At 41.1% G+C, this 20,352-nt stretch overlaps 1 protein-coding gene across 3 annotated transcripts in view; it reads left to right on the plus strand.

Annotated features, from left to right (window-relative positions):
• Window positions 1–20,352, plus strand: part of slc4a2b (solute carrier family 4 member 2b) — a 58,189-nt gene that overhangs the window by 19,983 nt on the left and 17,854 nt on the right. For 2 of the 3 annotated variants that reach the window (XM_061237509.1, XM_061237507.1), the window contains 4 exons: window positions 1,259–1,431; window positions 15,871–16,039; window positions 16,881–17,134; window positions 18,801–18,931. In XM_061237509.1, the coding sequence (XP_061093493.1) occupies window positions 1,372–1,431; window positions 15,871–16,039; window positions 16,881–17,134; window positions 18,801–18,931 (614 nt within the window). In that variant the 5' untranslated portion in view covers window positions 1,259–1,371. Of the gene's footprint in view, window positions 1–1,258; window positions 1,432–8,103; window positions 8,240–15,870; window positions 16,040–16,880; window positions 17,135–18,800; window positions 18,932–20,352 lie in introns of those variants that run through there. The other variant, XM_061237508.1, reaches the window with a different exon arrangement.

The raw sequence follows: 20,352 nt of genomic DNA on the forward strand, positions 1-20,352 counted from the left end.
CACTGTGCAGAATTAAAAACATTTTTTGATTGGACAATTCTGAATGGGCAGACCCACCAGTCACTGATTAACTTTGACTTTGATATAACTGCATGTCATTAATGTACTCCCTGCGCTTTTCCTAAACTGTCCAATTCTGCACAAGGCAGTGATGACCTTGGTAAAGTAAATATTGTCATGAATGTCCTGCTGGTGGAATGCTAAGGAAGTGTTTAGCTTATCTGAAATGTTCTCCAGGAGGACTAAAAGCATGCACTTTAAAAGTATGTTAAATGTTAGTCCTATTTTACTTCTATTTTTAAAAAAAGCATCCTTTGGGAATTCCCGGAACTGGAAATTACCTTAAAGAACATCAGTATCATTGGCAGTGCAAGGACTGGAAAATATCCAGTAATATTAGGCCCCAGTTTTCAATTTTGTCTCATACCAATGTTTAATCCAATACTTAGTATGTGTAACAGTCAGATTGTTACTAAAAAATTAAATTAAATTCAAGTGATAGGCCTATTAATCCACAATAGAAAAATATGAAAGATTATTAACTTTTAATTCTGCATGCACACTACAAGTCTTTATCTACAATTTCCCTACATGGACAATGGGTTATGAGATGTAACTATTAAAGAACTGGATAAATATCCCAGAGCAGACTGAACAACAGCTTGCTAACAACAGAAGGGGAAATCCTTAGCAATTTGTTGCCACTTTTGGCTCTGATGCCAAAATGAGACACATTTTCTGTTTTAAGTTTCCGATTCTGTCAGCTGTGATAAATTGAGACTTCCCGTCTGAGTAACAAGGGCCAGGTCTCATTCCACTCCATTATTACACCTCCTTCAAGTGTAACTACAAGGTCTCTGACCATTTCATCAGACCTTGGCTCTAATGTATATTACAGATAGTTAAACCAGGACAATGTGCTGACTCTTATCTGAGTAAATTCACCACAGTAGCAGTCTTATCTTGTTATCAAATAGACCTTCCATGATTGTGGGGAAGTGTTGCTGGGCTGGTACCACCCTTCACCTCTCCAGGAGTAATCAACCAAGCTGTGACAGAATTGAAAGTTTGCCAGCCAAGCTTTTTTTCTGTAGTGAGCAGCTGCTTAACTGCTGCTTCCATGTACAGTACATGCCGTAATTGTCTGGCTCTTCAAAAATCAATGTAAGTTATAGGAGTAGGAGGTTCCAAGTAGTGGAGTGAGAGTAAGTAAGGGGATCAACTGTATCCTTATTAAAATGTCCATCTGTATCTTCAGGTTATGCTGCCCAAAGGTTCCCCGTTGAGTCAGAGTGAGAAAGAAAAAGGCTAAAAGATCCCATCTGCTGCACCTACATTATCTCTAAGCACAACCACAGAGACAGAGGAGCCATGAGTACCTTGAGGGTTTCCAGTGAGGTCACCGGTGCTGTGGCTTCTGTCATCCACAATGTAAGTACAGCATTATCGCCAAGCTATGCTGCCGTTTTATTCTAGTCGTCCTATTTCAAACTAATCCATGAGTCTACTCCACTTTTATTCTGAAAAATCTGTTATATACATGATACTGTACAACAACCATGCAAAGAAAAGCACTGTGTGTCTCAGTCATGTGGTGGCCAATTTATTTTTCTTTTATAGGCTACCTTTGTTTTTGATTGATCAAATGTCATTGATTTAGATGTGTCCAAGTCTGCAGAAGTCATCCAAACCTCCCACTTATACACGCATGCAGTTTTTGTCCCTTCCCCTCCACTGCCCCACAGTGTTTGTTTAGGATATTTTGAATAGGCGTATTGGTATATTGAAGCATTACTAATCCATTATCACATTTTTCTTTCAAATGTATTAAGTATTATTGTACGGTTGCTAGCAGATTCATATATTGAGTTTCCATAAAAAGTGAAGCTTACGTTTAGACATGCTGCATCCTCTAAAATCAGATGCAGGCAAGAAGCACCTGTAAAGTGAATAAATGCACCTATAGGCTTTGGGCAAGGTCACTTGTCACTTTCTGGGTTGCACTGTAGGTCTGAAGTAGCATTCGAGCAAGATCTAAAGTTTCTGGGCAGCTTGATTGCTTTTCACTGGATGGTGATGCTTTGAGCCACTAAACCAAAACTAATTTGGGGACAGTTACAAAATGTTTAGAAGTTTGGTCACAGCATTTGGACCCAAAGTTCTCTCTGTTTGGCACCCAGAAGGGTTATTCCTCTTACAGATATGATGGTGAAGATGCATCCATATAGTGTCCTCAGGTCTCCTAATTACATCAGCACCATATGGAAGGAAAGCCAGGAAGGTGCTTTTATAATTCTGAGCAGTGGAAGCTGGAAGCGAAAGCGTTTGCGGATGAAGCTGGTTCTCTGTTCCTCCCCGGTGCTTCCTTACGTGTCACCACGTACCGCTTGCAATCCCAAGCCTGGATCTGCTTCCTCTAGGTCTCTGCTCAGGATATCCCTTAGCAGTGCAGTTTTCAGCAAACTCATCAGCTGATCTTCACCGCTTAACCCAGTTTGTGGTGTCCACCTCCATCAGGGTTATTTTGGCTTGTTATCAAACCTGCCGAGAGATATCTTATCTTGCTTTAGCATGTTGGAATTGGTTATCTGTGCTTGTCCTCTGGAGTGGTTTTATCCATTCACTGGGCATTTCAGTGTCAATGTGAGATTAGTGGCCATTACGCATATACATTAGATCAGTAGTTCTCAAACTCAGTCCAACCACAATCATAATCTTAGGATAAGATGTTTAAATTAGGTACTTTGTCTGAAATTGCTATGCATGCCAGGAAGTCCCATGCTCATAGTACTTACTTTATGTAGCTGTTTGCAATATAGCATGAGGTAAAAAAAAATTAGCTGATCAAATTAAAGACTCTCAATTGCTGAACACATATGTTTAAATTCTTTCACAATTTTTCCCTTCAATTTATTAACAATACAGGTTTGGCTCATTGTTTTTCATTACTTCATAACTATCTATCAAATGGCTAGGTGTTTCACTAATTAGGAACTCGCTGATTTACCTTGGTTTTTAATTTATATCAATTCAATTAATTTATGCAATCACAATATAGCACAATGTGAATATGGAACTTTTATTCTACATGGCATACATGGCAATTTCCGACACAATCTGGTTTATGAGGGCAACATGACAAGTTCCTAATTTAGTGAAGTTGACAGCTTTTGGGATTACAGTACAGTGTGTACATATAACAAACGCACCACAAACACAGCCCCCTTCACTAAATGTAATAAATGTACAAAGTAGCCCAGGCACTTTGTGGGGCTATCTTCTGGTTAAATACAGAACATACATATAAAAAAGAAAATATTGTAGATGTTAATACATGGGATAAGGACCAGCGGTGTATGCTGGAAAATAGATTAAAAATGATGGCATTTAAAAAATGAAATGCCAATATTTGCCCATACTATATCCACACAATCCAAAACACAAAAGCAAGTCCCATCTAACTGACTGAAAATAATCTAAATTAAAGTTTGAGTGATCTCGTCCAAGTTGTGACTTGAAGAGACCTGCTGTGGCAGAACCTGAAAATCAATTTGTCTTTATTAAAGTCTCAATAGGTAATTTCGGACAATAGGAATTGCAGAAACAAACACCCTCAAACCACAACGCTGGCGTTGAAAGGTTAACGTAACCTTTTCCAGTACAATCAATGGAATACCAAATGATCTCTACCCCCCCGCCCCCACCAAAATGGCTCGTACCGTTAGAATGGTGCGACAGGAAATTTGTGTGCTCTTGGAATAGTGACTTATTCAAACCATGAAAACATTGGCATGGGCCGGTTTTCGGTAACTAGCTAGCTAAGTTGGCTTATCCCTATCCCTGGAACAGACTACCTAAACTGCTTCCTGTCCCAGGCAGTCCTAAACCTGGCCCGGGAGAATACAGGCATGCTGCTCCGTCCTCCTTAGCCATTGTAAAAACGTTAGAGAAATTTTTATATGTTCATAGCTAGCTAGCTAGCTCTCTGTCATACTGCCGCTCACTCTCGTCAGGAGGTGGGGGAGGGTCAAAAGCTCTTCAAAGCCAGCAGCAGCCCACACCATTCACTTTGCTCATGTTCATATCAGTCCGAATCAGCCCCCCGCATTTCGCTGTTTAGTACAGCTTCAAATTGGAGTGGCATACCGCTGAGGAAAAAACGGTCTGGGCTACAAAAATCCTCTTTCCTTACCAGGTCAAGTGATGCGCCTTCTACAAGCAACAAAAGGTTAAACGTCAGACCAAGTTTGAATCGATCTACCTTAATGCCGTAAAGCACAAAATGTAATTTTTTTTTTACAGGCCCATAACTTTGTTAGGAAAAGCCCTATTTCTGCAAAAATTTGTATCTGGTGGTAATTCTGTATGTAGAAGTGATGTCCAGCCTCAGAAAACATAAATGCCCCCCCTCACTGGGGACCTATTTTGAGGGATCATTCATAAGAACATTTTTAGTGTTATTTTATATGTAAATGAGTCCTCCATTTCTCATTTTGTAACCATTAACTGGTAACATTAGCTGAAAGATGAATTCAGTCTGCCCATTTTTGGCACATTTAGACCTGTCCAGAAACCAATGTCAGAAATTTTCTCTACTTTAAGGATATAACTTCAACATATCTAATCAACTTTCTAGAATGAATTCTAGAACCTTTGCTACTCTGGGTTTTGTTTATGCAACACTTCCGTCACAACGTCATGCGTCTTTCCATACTGTGAAATTATGTGAAATGGAAAAGTTTGATTGCAGTTACCAGTATACACTGGACAATTGCACTTTTTAAATGGGTTGTAATCTATTACTGCATGCATCCTGGAACGTTCACAAGAATCTGTTCATTGTTTTGTTTTTTGTTGTCGCTCTTAAAATGGCTCGATTAGGAAAAGAAAATTGAGTATGAAGCTGAAGTGTTCTGGAATTTTAGATCTCATTGTCTACCAACACACCGAAAAAGAGAAATCCAAGAGGTGCTGTGGTGCAACGGCATGGAATGGCCGTTCCATATTGCTGAGCACACCTACGTACTTGCTTCAATTACTCAACTGGCACCAAAAGAGGAACGGAGGGGGAGTGCCATAATGAATACATTAGGTGGCGACAAAGCAGAAGTAAACGTGATGAATAGTAATAGACACGCTGAAGTGTGTGTGTGTGTGTGTGTGTGTGTGTGTGTCTGTGTGTGTGTGTGTGTGTGTGTGTGTGTGTGTGTGTGTAAAAATGTTATTTTTAAATTTTTTTTTATTCAACACCCCAGTTACACCAGCATCAAAATTCTTACAGGCTGGTGCAAGGGAGTATTATTGTTTTAGCAGCAAGCTCGAACATGGACTGTGGAAAAGCAGCCAACAAACAGGAGAAATCAGCAATTGTGAAATGTCAGTTGTATATTTCAGTTCAGTTGCTTGTTAATGAGTTCATTATTTGAATGGTTGGTACTCTGTATTATCCATTAATAAAGTCCTATTAGTTGTGCTATCTTTGCTTAGAGGATTCATTCAGTGGACAACTATGGGGATCTGGTCAGATTCATTCAGTGGACAACTATGGGGATCTGGTCAGATTCATTCAGTGGACAACTATGGGGATCTGGTCAGAGGCAAGTCATAAAAAGGTCATGCATTTGCAAATCCATCTACTTGGTTGAAGGTGCTTTAAAGTTGAAGCGGTGTGTAAAGGAAGGGAAATATTCCCGCACATTACATCAAGTTGCTAAAAGGTGAGCCTTTTCCTTTCTGAAATGGTAACATTCTTAAACCCAGACCCTCCACATCATTACTCCACTTCAGTTGACAAAAACACACATTTACTGTAATTTCTTGCAACAATTAAATTATAGGTTTTTTTACTTTGCGTGTGCTATGGTTATCTTTTTTGTGGTCATCCCGGAAATCTGCCAACAGAGATCTGAGGAGACCCTGGCTCTTCACAGTGTAAAGAGAAACTAGTTAAACGGGAAAACTGTACCTCAGAGCTGGCTGAACCTCTGGCCTTTCCTTCTCTAATTCTGTCTTTCGCCCTCTGTGGTAATTGGCAATGGTAATATTAACATAATCTGCTGGGGAGCTGTTGACGTCGGGACACTTATGTCAGTCACTCCAGAACTATGGTATGAGTCACACTGGTGTTGGGAGAGCGACTCTACTTGCTGCATGCAACCAGCTTGTCTTGCAACGCAGGTTCACGCTACCATTTACTTGCATCTATCTTGAATGTCTCATATAATGTAGATGTGGCAGCCACAGGCACTGGCCACTGACCCTAATCCGCTCTAGGAAGAAATCTAGTACCAGCAGTCATTATATTGGGGTCTAAGAATATGTCCTCAAACAGCATGCACATAATTGCCGTTCGTGCGGCGATGATTTTCTGAGCAAGAACTGGGCAAGTGGCATTTGCTAAAGCAATTAAGACTGTTGATTGGCTATGAGGGGTTAGGGTTAGATGGTAACTGCTGTTGCTATTTGTCCACTGGTATGTAATTTGTGGTGTTGCAGTACAGTACATTCTTCCCGTCTGCATTCCCTGGATTTATGAACGGTGAGAAATTTTTGATTGCGGAGCTTAGAGAGGCATATTGCCTGTTTATGGAACAATGACTACTGACACATTGCCAGATGCCTCCTGCTGTTCCAAATCCCTCAATCTTCCCTGGCTTAGGGGAATGGATTCACAAATCTGTCAGCCACTAGATGAGTAGGGGAGGCTGGAAGGCGTTCCTCATGGTGGAGAGCCAATGGGACACTGGCCAGTCCTCACAACAGGGAATGCCAGAGACATCAGGATGAGGAACTACATTTTCAGGATTATCTTCGGTCTGTGGGGTCTCTTTCCCCCAGAATGTATATCTTTTTAGATTTTTCACTCAGAACGGATCACAAATGACTTGACTGGACATTCTAATGCTGATTTAACAGTCATTTTAATTTCAGATTTTTCCCTTTTTCTCCCAATTTCTCCCAATTTGGTTGGCAATTGTACCCTGTCTATACAAATTACCCATGTTATCTAGGATACATACGACCACATCCCAGGAGCACGAATGGATCTAACGATCCGCAGAGCGATCTGCCTTCTCCAAGCCACATCGTCTCCAACCGCGACTGCAACTCCAAGGTGATCGGGGCGCTGTTTTATGCGGCGACCCTCCCCCTGCTGAGTCCTCCCCTCTCCCTTGGAACGGCGAGCCAATTACGCCGAGGGAATCGAATCAATCCCCGGTCCTCCGCATTCAACTGGAACAAACTGGACTGCAACAGCAAGGTTCGCTGCATCTTAGCCTGTTGCACCACCGCGGCTCCTGATTTTCTGTATTCTAAATATTTTTCAGTATGAATCTCATGGATCCATTAGTTTCTTTGGTTTTTGAGCTGGGTGAAAGCCTTTTCATGCAGCCATTTACTCATCCGTCGCTTATAAAATATGGGGCTGGAGGCCTAGGAGCAAGAGACGGTATAAATCAACCAAGTGACTCAATGCATAAAGCCTTATCCTAAAGACAAACGTAAGCAGCAAGCTTATGAAATTTAGTCCAATCCAGAGCCACTCAATTCTCTTCAGCACCCGATGACCATTTGATTTCCTGTTGCATCGTCTCAATATGAAAGATCTTCAAATAAATAGTGTATTTATTGAGTTTTTACATTAAAAAATGACTGTGAATGTGGTCCACAGCTGTGCTTCTGAAAAATAAGAACAAAACAAAAAAAGATCTGTCAAACGTCAAGTCTTCCTATGCCATTTTAATGAAGCGGCAACATATGCCATGCTGATAAAATGGTTGTTTTACAGCATAATGTCTATAACATGTCTGCAGGCACGGACGTTCAGTACTGATAGCAAGAATTTGTCAAAGATAAGTGTGTTTGCTCTAGCCATGCTGGAGTTATTGTGAGTCCCATTTCCCTGGAGCAAGCAACTGTTGCTCCCAAAGGTTAATCATTATCCCTCTAAGCATAAATTTAAGAGGGAGAGCACCAATATTGTCTGTGTCTGTGCGAACACAGGGGAGTCCAGACGGCCTGCCGATTGGTAAATAGATTTGAAAAGGGGAAACATTGTAAAATTAACCAACATCCTCTTCCTGTAGCAACTGCTGTGGTCATGTGACCAGGCCCGTGAAGGGATATGAGTTTCTAGGGCTTTTTTCCTTTAAAGCTGTAAAGGTCGATCTTGCCTGACCTCAATCTGAACAAATGGAATTGGGAGGCTGGCTAAATGGACTTCCTATACCAAACAAAGGTAAGCATGTGGAAGTTGCTACAGTACAGGGCAGCATGGTTCTGTGCCAATGGAGAGTTCAAGGTCACAAGTGGAAGTCTGATTCTGCAGAATCACTATCAGAAATCGTATAACTTTGGGTTGCATTTTTCCCCTGAGCAATATACCCTTTATCATAGAAATAAGCCAAGGAATGCAGATCGTGAATTGTGTTTCTCTTTGTTTAATGTGTATAGGATTTGTAAGCTTATGTAAGCTGAGGAGAAAATTAGAACATTTGCTTTGTTGTGCTGGAGACCATTTGGGCTAAGAAGGTGAATAAGTGGTGGTAGTGACACCCTTCAGTGTTCAGTGCCTTTGAGATCAATGAAAGTTGATTTAAGTGTCTTACTTCCATTATTGTAGTTGCTGCAGTTCACTTTGGCAGGTTAGGATAACAATGTGAGCAGACCAATGAGTGGACATGATGTCTCAGTTTGTTTGAGACCTGGATAAATGTGTTAAATGATTCAAAATGCTGTATCCTTCCATGCCAAAATTTTGAACCATTCCATGGCTGTTTTAACGCTCCTGTTTCTCTTTAAATCTCATTTTAGGTCTGGGCTCCTTGCATCATGTGATATGAGCCTTCATCAGCAGTTTTACATTACTCACTTCTGCATGCTACATATATTTTAAAGGCATGTTGGGCATCTGGAATTTGAGGAATTAACTGCTAAAATTAGTGTTGGCTACCATGTTACTTTATTAAATCAGTGACTAATAGGACATGTTCATCTTAACTGTGATGGATATAATGAAGCCATATTTTCCATGGAACAAGTATAGAACAGTTCATTAAACAAATCCCTACTGTAAATGCCTACCTAAGATATCATGGTATGTTTAGCTTCCCTCTCAGGTCTCTGATACTGTGTCTTGGGTATAGTTGTGTGCTTGTATAATTCAGAGGCTATTTAAAATTGTTGTTCATGGCCCGTTTTATTTAAGAGAATGAGAAGTGCAAGTTGCACACGACTGTTTAAAGTGTAGGATTAATTTTCTTTTTAGCTGTTGGTTTTCTTCCAAAATTAAGTTTTCAAGCTTCTTGGTGGGGTTCTATTTCATGATTTACTTTCGGATTGTGTATTTAGCTGCTTTCTCGGAAGACTATCCTTTAAAGAGCAATGGGGGTTGTCCACAATATATGGACTGGAAATTATTTAGAGGGAATCTAATCATATGGATGTACCAGGCACACCCAGAGTATATAAAGTGTATTCCTAAAACACACTTGATTGGTTTGTCCTATCCGTTGCATTCCCTGGTGTTTTATTTCTCATTCACTGAGGGCCCTCTGTCCTGGTTGAATGAGGTCTATCTGCTTTATCTCATCAGTTGAAACAGAAATGGTATCTGATTTGTGTAATCCACCAGCCTGCATACCCTTGTTCTCTGAATTCAACATGATTTTGGATCGCCATAGGTTAATTGCCGAGTGGAGCAAGCTCTAGCTTTGCCCTGGGTTTCTTCGATAGCCTACAGGTGCTCACTCTGCACCTCCACTGATTACTGCAGCACTTCTACCTTCACCTTTCCTGAGTACTTTGCCCTTACCACGGGTGCCGTGTGCTGTCTGGATACTCTACTTTGACCTCCATGAGCCCCCTGTAACCGCTCAGTGTGGCCAGCTGACTGCATCCTATCATGTCACACTACAATGTATGTGATTGGGGCCGCATCTTACCCTTTGTAGCATGTGACACTAATTGTATAGTAGTTTTTGACTGAAGAAAAAATATTTGTTTCCTGAAATCTATTGTATGGAATAATTCTGTACCCTTATAGTAGAGTTGGCAAAAACCGCTAATGGAATCTTTGCTGTTATGTCGATGTGTCTGCTAAATGTCCATTTTCCTAGTTCTTTTCTTTACATGATTGTTTTTGTAGTATTTCTGAACTTTCCTCTTGTATATACAGTCCCCTCCAAAAGTATTGGAACAGCAAGGACAATGCCTTTGTTTTTGCTGTATATTCAACACAATTGAGGTCAAAATATGTACAGGAGATGACAGATTCCATTTCCTGGAATTTTTTCCGTATTTATTTCCTGGAATTTTTTCAGTTTTTATTTCCGAGATGTATTAAATGACTTGGAACATATCACCTTTTGTATCAGACCACCAAATTTTTATGTGAGCAAAAGTATTGGAATATGACTGACAGGTGTTTCTTGTTGCCCAGATGTGTCCTGTAAGATTGATTGGCTTAACAATAAATAGTTCTGAATGCCTAGCCTTGGGTTTTGCCTGTGAAGACTGCATTTGTGTGAGAAAAGATGAACCAACATGAAGTCCAGAGAGCTGTCTTTGGGAGAGAAGCAAGCCATTTTGAATCTTAGAAAAGCGTAGATACCCATTGCACAAGTATTGGTGATAGCATGTACAACAACTTGGAATGTCCTGAAAAAGAAAGAACAAGACATCGAACAGGTTGACCAAGGAAAAGGCAGCTGTAGAAGTGTGACTGATGTTTGGGGTTTTTCTTCACAGTTCTGTGACATCACAAAAAACCTTCACACCTGCCCTGTGGAGATATCTCAATCAACCGAAGAAGATTTGGAGAGCAGCAATATAGACGCCATACCACAAGATGCAAACCACTCATCAGTAGTAAGAATCGGAAGGCAAGATTCGTTTGCAAAGAAGTACAGGGATGAGCCACAAAAGTTCTGGAACAAAGTTTTAAGGACTGATGAGACCAAGATTAACCTCTACCAAACTGATGGAAAGGCCAAAGTGTGGAGAAAGAAAGGGATCTGCTTCTGATCCAAAACATACGATCTCATCTGTGAATCACGGTGGAGGACGGGTCATGGCTTGGGCTTGTATGGCTGCTTCTGGAGTGGGCTCACTAATCTTTATTGATGATGTAACTCATTATAGTAGCAGCAGGATGAATTCAGAAGTCTACGAAAACATTCTGTCAACCAACTTATGGAGAAATGCATCCAAAATAATTGGGAGGAACTTCATCATGCAGAAAGACAATGACCCAAAACACACTGCCAACACAACAAAGGTCTTAATTAGGGGAAAAAAAGCGGACGGATTAAGACCTTAACCCAATTGAGCATGCATTTCACCTCCTGAAGAGGTGATTGAAGAGAAAAACCCCTCGAAACAAATGACTGAAAGGGGCAGTAAAAGCCTGGAAAAGCATCACCAGAGAAGAATGCAGTTTGGTGATGTTAAAGTAGTAAATACCAGGAAGTAAATACCCCCCCCCCCCCCCTTTCTCTAGGCATGCTAAAGGGGTGTCAGGTTTTAAAAAATGTTTTAGTTAGTGAAATGTGCTGAGCAATGTTTCACATGAATGGATAAAGCGGCGATGGTTTCCTTTGCCCAAACGTTTATTTAATTTACAATTTATTTGCCATTCACACTTGAAGGACACTGGCTCCCAATTTTATTTTTGCTTCATTAGTAGACCGATTTATTCAACAACCTTGACCTAAAGCGTTAACCGTGCGTCCATTAAATTTAGACTATAAAACTGTTACATTTAGACTGTGTACCAAAAGTACATTAAAAAAACATTTCCAATGCATGTGCAAAGAGCAACATGTTCTTTTTGATGCAATAAAGCTTGGTCAACGTTGGTTCACCTCAATGTGAAAGGTTTCTCCACGCAAAGGTTATTTCTCTTTCTTAATCCTGCCGCTGTTTGATCTAATCGCCGAGAACTCCCGCCCCGTCTCCACAGGTACACCAGTGACGGGCCCGACAGAACGAGACTCAAAAGGCCCCTCGGCCAATATTTACACGAGTAAGGTTAAAACGTGTTGATGAATGACATTCATTGTTAAAGACAATCCAAATAGCGGGTGCCCTTAAAGGCATGTTTGTCCTCAACACAGGAATTGAAATGGAGAGTCCTGTTTATTTTACAGCGCAGTAATCAGAGGTCGATGCAGGTGCCAGGCTTAGGAGATCACGAGACCCAAGTGGAGAGAGGGGCAATAGGAGAAGGGGGGGATTTTAAAGTAGCGTTGAGAAGCCAGGAGGAGCAGAGCGGGCGAGGACACGGGCACCGCCACTGAGCATTCGAACACGGTCCTGTTTTTGACATGCTCACCCATTCAACACGCTCTGCCGTGCCATGAGTCTGGTAAGTCCCACACCTGTTGCATGGGTTTCAGGGTAAGACGGGAATAGAGCGGCATGCGTTTCCTGTGGGGATCTGAGCTCACAAAGGCTTTAGGAAGGGCATGTCTCGACTGCACCACTGATTGCTTTGCTGTCATTCTAACATCAAAGTGAGGACATAAGATCTATGAAGATAAATTGAAGAAATTGGATAGGGTCACTTGTTTTGTGGAAACTTTAGTTGCTCTGTGTAACAACAGTATTCATGTTTTGTTGCACAAAGGTAGAACGTTGGTGGTTTTACATTTGCTGTGTAATACTTTATCCACACAAACAATATTACCCCCCCCCCTTGTAGTGTGTAATTTCATTCATGATTTCCCCTCTGACTGCTCAAGCTGGTCTGTGCCATGAAAAAGTCTTGAGCAAATGCTAGATTTGTGCTCTGGGCCCTGGCTGATAGTTGATCTTGCTATTTAGGGCTTGTTACAGGACACTTGTTCTGTCACCTCTTTGCCACTCCTTAACACATCCACGCCAGCTATGGTAGTTTACTGCAAGCACTGCATGTGATACACTGCCTCAAAAATAAAATATTTGAATGTTTCAGGACTGTAATTTTGTTTTTGGTGCATTACTAGGAACTGCTGTGAAGTGTCCTTCCCTGGTTTCCCCGAGTGACCTTGCGATTATCTGCCCTGCTTTTTGGGGACGACTGGCCTTGATTTGTTTAGTTAAATGGGTGTAGATTCTAACTTTTGGTATGAAACGTGAGTTGGGTGGCTACTGTCTGCATGTTGGCTGATCAAAGAGAGGATGTTTAGATTTCCTCCCAAACAAAAAATTGGAAGAATTTTTAAAAACCAGAGCACATCTCTTTAGTGAAGTCCTCTCATCCATGTGTGATGCGTTTGGTTTCATTCTGTATGATCAGTTTTCAGGTCTCTTAGGCTATTTTGGGGCTAGGGCTTGGGAATTGAATGGGATGAGGGAGGGAGCTTGTTCAGAAAGTGGTTTCAGATTGGGTCAATATTTAACATGTATAAATTGGCCTTAGCTCACATACTGTTGTTTTGTGGAAATCTTTCAGTTCTCTTTGTTCGCACCCATGTGTGGTATGTGTACAAGGAGAGGTCACTGATGGGCCTCATACGGTCAAGTTGAGCGGATTCTTAACGCACAAGAGACCTCCTGTTGTGGTCCAAATAAGCAGTGAAGCCTGACGACCTTTCATAGTTTTTGCTTTAAAAAAGCAGAGAGGGTAAAAAATGACCGATGATAGCTTCCAATGCCCAATGGCAGGTACTTGTCATTGGGGTATTTGCGTATGGCTGGAGAGTATGTTGCCCTTTGGACAGCACCTCACACCTCTCCACCTCAGGGGTTTTGAAAAAAAATGTGCTGCTCGGATATCAGTTTAATTTGTTTAACAGTGAAGCAGTTTGTAACTTTTGGTGGCGTAAATGATTCTCTTTTGAGATCTTGCTGACAAAATTTGTATTGTCTTTTTGGAATATTACAGCTTAGTAAATTTATGAGGCCTTCAGTAAGGTGGCCCGTACTATATTTTTTTGTTGGTTTACAGCCACAAATGATTTATAGCATGTACTGGCCCTATCCATATAAGGTTTGCAGCCCTGGGACCACGTACTGTACAAGGCCGTTCAGAGTGAAAACATACTTTCAGCTATGCTGAGGTATTGTGTATCCTTAAAAATGCTGTTAACTTGCCACCTATTTGAGACCTCAGAAGGACTCTCAACCTGTAAAGAGTAGCTAGAAAGCAGAACATTGGTTTGGGGTGCACCTTTTATAAAAGATACAAGTGTAATTGTCTGATGTAGATAAAGATGACTATAATAATACATGTAAGAAGATATTTTGGATGATGAGGATTAAATCAAGGTATCATCTTGAAGTCCAGAAAAATTGTATGTGAATGGCCAGCTTCTTTGGAATTGTCAGGGATACTATCTCTCCATATGTGGACAAAGATGTGCACATCAAGAGAAGTAGAACTGCAGAATCCGTTCAGTTTTGATGCTGGCCATATTCATTTCGCCATTTATTATTTTGTAATTATATACCCATTATAATGCTAATATTTACTTTGGTCTTAAGTTTGAAGATAAACACATTGCACTCTGAGTATAGATTCGTGCAGTGTTATTTACAGCACTGCTCATGAAGATCATGTAAAGGTCACTCCTAAGAATGAAAACTTTGGTTGTACTTGAGTGTATCTGCCATAAATTATTGATGTTGTATTAATGTTCTTCAGTGAATGACGAATGTGCTTTTTGAAATCTCATTTGACATTTATCTGAATTTTCTTAAGGAACACATTTTCTTCAAGTAACCTAGTTATATTTTAATTAACAACTTGTTACTCAAATTAATTAATCAATCAAACCATGTTTATTACACATTTATCAGATGTATAGAATGAAGTTATAGAAACCTTTAGAACATTCTTTTGAAACATGTTTCTTGCAACCACTTACAGTAATTTAATTTAGAAAAGATAATGAGAACTCAAATATTTGAATGGGTGAGGCCTTTGAATTGATGAGGGCTGTGCTTATGTTGCTCCATGCATAATACTGAAACCTAAGGCTTCAGTAGCAGGTTGGTTATTGGCTTTTCAGTAATAACAGCAGTGGGATTATTTTCTGAAAATTATTTTGGATTTGAAACAGCCCAGAGGGAACCCTTATCACATACCAGCATCCAGAACTTGCTAGCCAAGCTCACCATAGTAGGAGAAGGTGTGCCTTGTGCTCATGTAACCCGTTTGAGTTTGAACTTTAGCTTTACTGGATGGGCATGCTAGGGTAACCTTGTTGGAAGGGTTACTATTGTGATACTGGTGTAACATTAGTGCTGAAGTGAACATAATTAAACAATTGTCAATTATTGGCACTACAAAATGTTTTTTGTGTTTTGTGATTTAAATGGAATTATATGGGAAGACATTAACCGACATTAACTAATTGGTCCCCACCCAGTGGTTTAGCCTGGTAATGCACAATTGCATTTTTTTATTTTGACATTGCCAAACAATCGTCTTTTAGCTGTCAGTTTTAAACCCACAGCAAAACAGTCACAAGTGCACACTCACTTAACCCTTTCTGTTCTGAGCCCAATATGAAGTGGCTCCACCCAAATCCAAAGGGGTTTTGGCTTTGGATGAGAATTGAAAGCTGGTAATTTAATAGGGTTTTAATAGGGGCTTAAACCAAAAGTATTGCAGTCATTTTCATTGAATGTCATATGGCACTCTGGGGGCTGAAAGGGTTTCAGGCCGTTTCCGTCACTAAATTCTACTTGTCCAAATGTATTAACTTCTGTATATAAAAATACTATTTGGGCCAAAAGTTATTATGCCCAAGATTGACTCATCCAAGAGCCTTGGGCTCTCTTATCCATCTGTTGACTTGAGTCAAACTGAGATCAGTCTCTGATCTCTCTCCTCCCTCCCTTCCCCTCTCTGAAGTTGAACTAACTGCTGCTCTCCCTCCTCAGCCTGAGCCATCCACCCCGCCGCCTCACAGCGCCCGGCCAGAGGAGGACGAGGACGAGGACGGGGACCTGAACAAGGCCCTGGGAGTGAAACGTTTTCACCAGATCCTGAGCCCTGCTCCACAAGTCCCAGATGAGCAGTACCGCTCCTATAATGAGGAGGACTTTGAGTGTAAGCAGAAATGCGCCATTCTGCCCGATGCATCTCTCGAAGGATGGTTCTGAACCATCGTGTACTTACATTTTTTGAACTCTTGACCCTGGTTTAATTGTAGCTGGTTTGATATGGTGTTATCATTATCCCTAGGGCTAGGAATTTAAATTTGGAAGCATAAATGCGCCATTCTACCACAGATGCATCTCTCAAAAGGATGGTTCTGAACCATCTTGGAGTTACATTTTTTTGAACTCCTGACTCTGGTTTAATTGTAGCTAGTTTGATATGGTGTTATCATTATCCCTAGGGCTAGGAATTTAAATTTGTAAGCATAAATGCTCCGTTCTACCACAGATGCATCTCTCAAAAGGATGGTTCTGAACCATCTTGGACTATTTTTGAACTCTTGACTCTGGTTTAATTGCAGATTGTTTGATGGGGTGTTATCATTATCCCAAGGGCTAGGAATTTCAGTTGCACTGATTTGTCATATTTCGGGCCACTAGTTAGTCGACGTTTGCTCACATGCACTTCTGTCCTCCAACAAGACGTCAGTAGACATTTTTTGAGCCGTGCGTTATACTACTGTCTCCATTGTTTGCCCCAGATGCTTCCATCTCTAGAGAATCTGGGAAGGGAAGGTTCACGTATGCTTCCTACATATGTACATGAGCTTATAATTCATCAGAAGTAAACTGACAACTGGTTTATTAGCAAACCATATCACGCAATATGGAGGTACTTACGTTAACCTAGTCATTCTTATAGTACAGTATGACACATACTGTGAACCTTAATGTCATTGCGAGCCATATTGATAGCATGTATGTGACTCATAAGTCTGTCCCCCCTTCAGACCACCGTCACTCCTCGCACCACACCCACCATCCCTTGTCCAAACTCCCATCTGATGGCCGCAAGAAGAAGAGCGGCAAGAAGAAGAAGAAGAGCGGGAGCCGGAAAACCGCCATGGGCCCCAGCGGAGCTTCCACCATCGAGGAGGGAGAGGAGGAGGAGGAGGAGGAAGAGGAGGAAGAGTGCTGCAGCCCCCCTGAAGCAGAGGGCCTTGTGGTAACCCCTGCCACTGATGCAAAGGCTGGGCAGGTGCAGGTAATTGGACATGCAATTCCGATTCACAGGGGACCCCCGGACAGTCCCAAAAGCCCTGTTATGTCTGGAGAGTTCATCTCCAGGGCACTGGGCATGTCATTGTGTATATATTTGAGGGTAACCAATGCACGTTTCCATGGAGTCAGGGCTCATCATCACACTCCTGATGGCATACGTTGACCATTAGATCACTGTACCATTTAAAATCCTAAAGCAAGGCTTCAACATGGATGTGTATGATCTCCAGTTGTATCATATCTATTCCAAGATTGCATTCCACACATGCACACACAAGCCCCATCTGTGTCAGGCGTCACTTTTAAAGGAACTATACATACAAATGGTTGAATGGTCATTCATTACATACTTGCAGGCATGCAGCTTTGAAATGTATAGCTGTGAAGGCATTGCCAAAGTATGTAGATCAGGTGGTGTAGATCCATGTTTGTATGTTGCAAATATCGTACAACTACAGAGGACACAACTATATACTGAGGCATGGTTGGTACAATCATTACAATCTACATGGCAACAGTGACCCAGATTGTGTGACAGTGCATGCATGCATGCGCAGTGTATGCACAATTGATATTAGTATATAAAATGTATAGCTTAAAATCAACACAAAACACTGTTCCCACATTCAGTGAATGTCATGCAACAAGTGGAGCCAACCTTAATTTTCACTCGCTGAATATTTTATAAAGGTTATCATTTATTAAATGAGCTTCATGTTGCATTAAGGAATTTGATATGCATGCCTAACACTGTGGGCCATTCATTTATCAGTAGCATGCTTTAATTTGTATTAGCTGTCAACACACAGAAGCTATTGTATTACAGTATAACTACAAATAACTTGTTTGAACCACAGTTGTATACATGTGGAGTATTGATTGATATGGTAATGAGACCTTAGTTATTTAAGATGAACTTTTTGCTTCTGAAATTTAAATAGCTAAAAGACAGCCAATAGCAGATTTGAGGATCCTTCAGTTACATGCCGACTTAATGTGCAAGTTGGGGTGATGTTAGGGGACAGTTTCACTAAATTGCGGCCTACCAGTGCTGGCAAGGTGGGGTAGTGCATCTAGGCCCTGGGGAGTAGGCTGGATAGGGATTCTGAGTGGTGAAATGGTACACGTAGTGTATACTCACTGTTCTGTAGCCTTAGATTGACTTGAGTGTCCATCTGGTTAGAGGGGTCGGGCCCTTTTCTGTCCCTTTTACTAAATCTATGGTCACTGGTCAGTGAGGTCAGCATTTGGCAGGGAGAGGGACAGGGTGGGCACCCTGGGCAGTCATCAGCGGGACACTGTGCTTAAAGATTGGTGCTTGCCAACGTGGAGGGTCATAGTTTTTGCATACATTCTAATGGGAGTCGCCAAGGATTTTGTATTTTGGGGAGATTAAAGACTGTATCATGACATTTATTTTGGTAAATTTGTTTTTTTGGAGTTCAGTACTCCCTGTGTACTCTGGTAAATAAATTGATTGGACCTGCTGCGGCCATCTCATGTCTTGGAGGACCTGAGTCTTCCTGGGGAGTACATCAGGGGGTGATGTTGGTCAATTGCAAGGTAGTAATGGCTCAACCTAAGGATCTTACTGCAATGCATTTGGAAGCTTTTGAAGAGGCCTGATGGAAGTCCTTTGTTTCCCCTAGTTCTTTGTTTCAGAAGATGACCCCCCCATCTCCATATCCTGCAGCCCCCCGCCTGTCCAAGAGCTTAAAATTGTACCCGGCATGGCCCAAGACAAAGACACTATCCTTCCAGAGGAGGCTTCATCCACAGAGTGAGTAAGCTTCACTCTGTCTGCACTTTTTCTTCAGCTGACTTGATTCTCACCACATTGCTTTGATACTGCATAAATGTGTTTATGATGGGGAAATGTTTTAGTAGTGTTGCAAGAACATTCTCCCCCCTGTCCCTCCACATGGCCAGTCCTCTGGGACTCTGGGTACTCCTCAAAGAGCAACAGGTGCAGAGAAGCCGAAGAAGCCTTTCCCTGGACTGGACTTCAGTGCACACAAACAATACCCTCACCTATCTACTATACTTTATATACATTTCCCTTTTCTAGTGAGGTTGCACCACAGCACCATTTGGATTTTTTATTTTTATTTTTTTTCATAGATAATGATGAGATACAGAACTCCTGATAATTTGAGCTTCATACTCATACTCATACTGTTTTGCTGGTACAGCCACTTGCTGGGTATTACAATGAAAAATGAACTGTTGTATGAAATGCAATATGAAATGTTTCCTTTTGGAGATTTTACCCCACTTTTGTGAAATAAGTGCATCTTTAGTGCCGAGTATCTATAAACATAGATGCATGTTTTCTGAGACCAGATTTGGTCTCAACATACAAACGTATCCCTACATACACATTTACAAAGGCTTGACCTTACAAAACTATAGACCTTTTTCATTGCACCCAGTGAAATTTAAACCGCTCTACAAGCAAAACAAAATGGTGTATGAAGCTTATGAATTTTATAACTCATTGTCTCCCAGCACACAAAAAAAAATTACTCCAAGAGGTGCTGTGGTGCAACCGCCTGGAGTTGGCATCGAATGGCCATGCTTCATATGGACTGAAGGCCAGTTGGTACCACAAGAATTGGCCTTTAGTCCCAACCCAGGGCCAATAAAATGCTCCCTTTCTGTAGTGAATTTGCATGAATTTACATTTCCTTTAAAAAATGTAATTGTGAAAGCCTTCATTTTTCATACATAACGATTTCGAAATTGAGAATCAATGAGAATACTAATAGGGTTGTTTTTTTGAACAATTGTATTACTATGAAAACAACAGAATTGTTTAGCATACAATAAAGCTCATTACCTGTATTGTGTTTTATACAGGTGTATTGTTCATCTTTATCGAAGGTATGAATAATTCTGGAGGGTGTACATTGACATTTGTCTAATGTTAGCTTCTGTAGGCTTTGTGGGCCTGATAGGTGAACTGCTTACACTATTTTAGAGTGTGCAATAATACCTCAATACTGACCTGTGAAAGAAGGCCTGAAAAGCAAGTGTCGCCTGCACCACCATTTCATCACACAAAAGCCCTATAACCCTTTGGTGACCAAGGCTGTGATGCATTAGCTTCTGCTGTCACCATAGTAACCTGATCACATGATGGTTGCACTGTAGCACTGCATTTATGGTGTACAGAAGAGTTTTTACATCAGCCATTGCAGC

The sequence above is a fragment of the Conger conger genome, chromosome 4, assembly GCF_963514075.1.
Source record: "Conger conger chromosome 4, fConCon1.1, whole genome shotgun sequence".
In the NCBI taxonomy this organism is placed as follows: domain Eukaryota; kingdom Metazoa; phylum Chordata; class Actinopteri; order Anguilliformes; family Congridae; genus Conger; species Conger conger.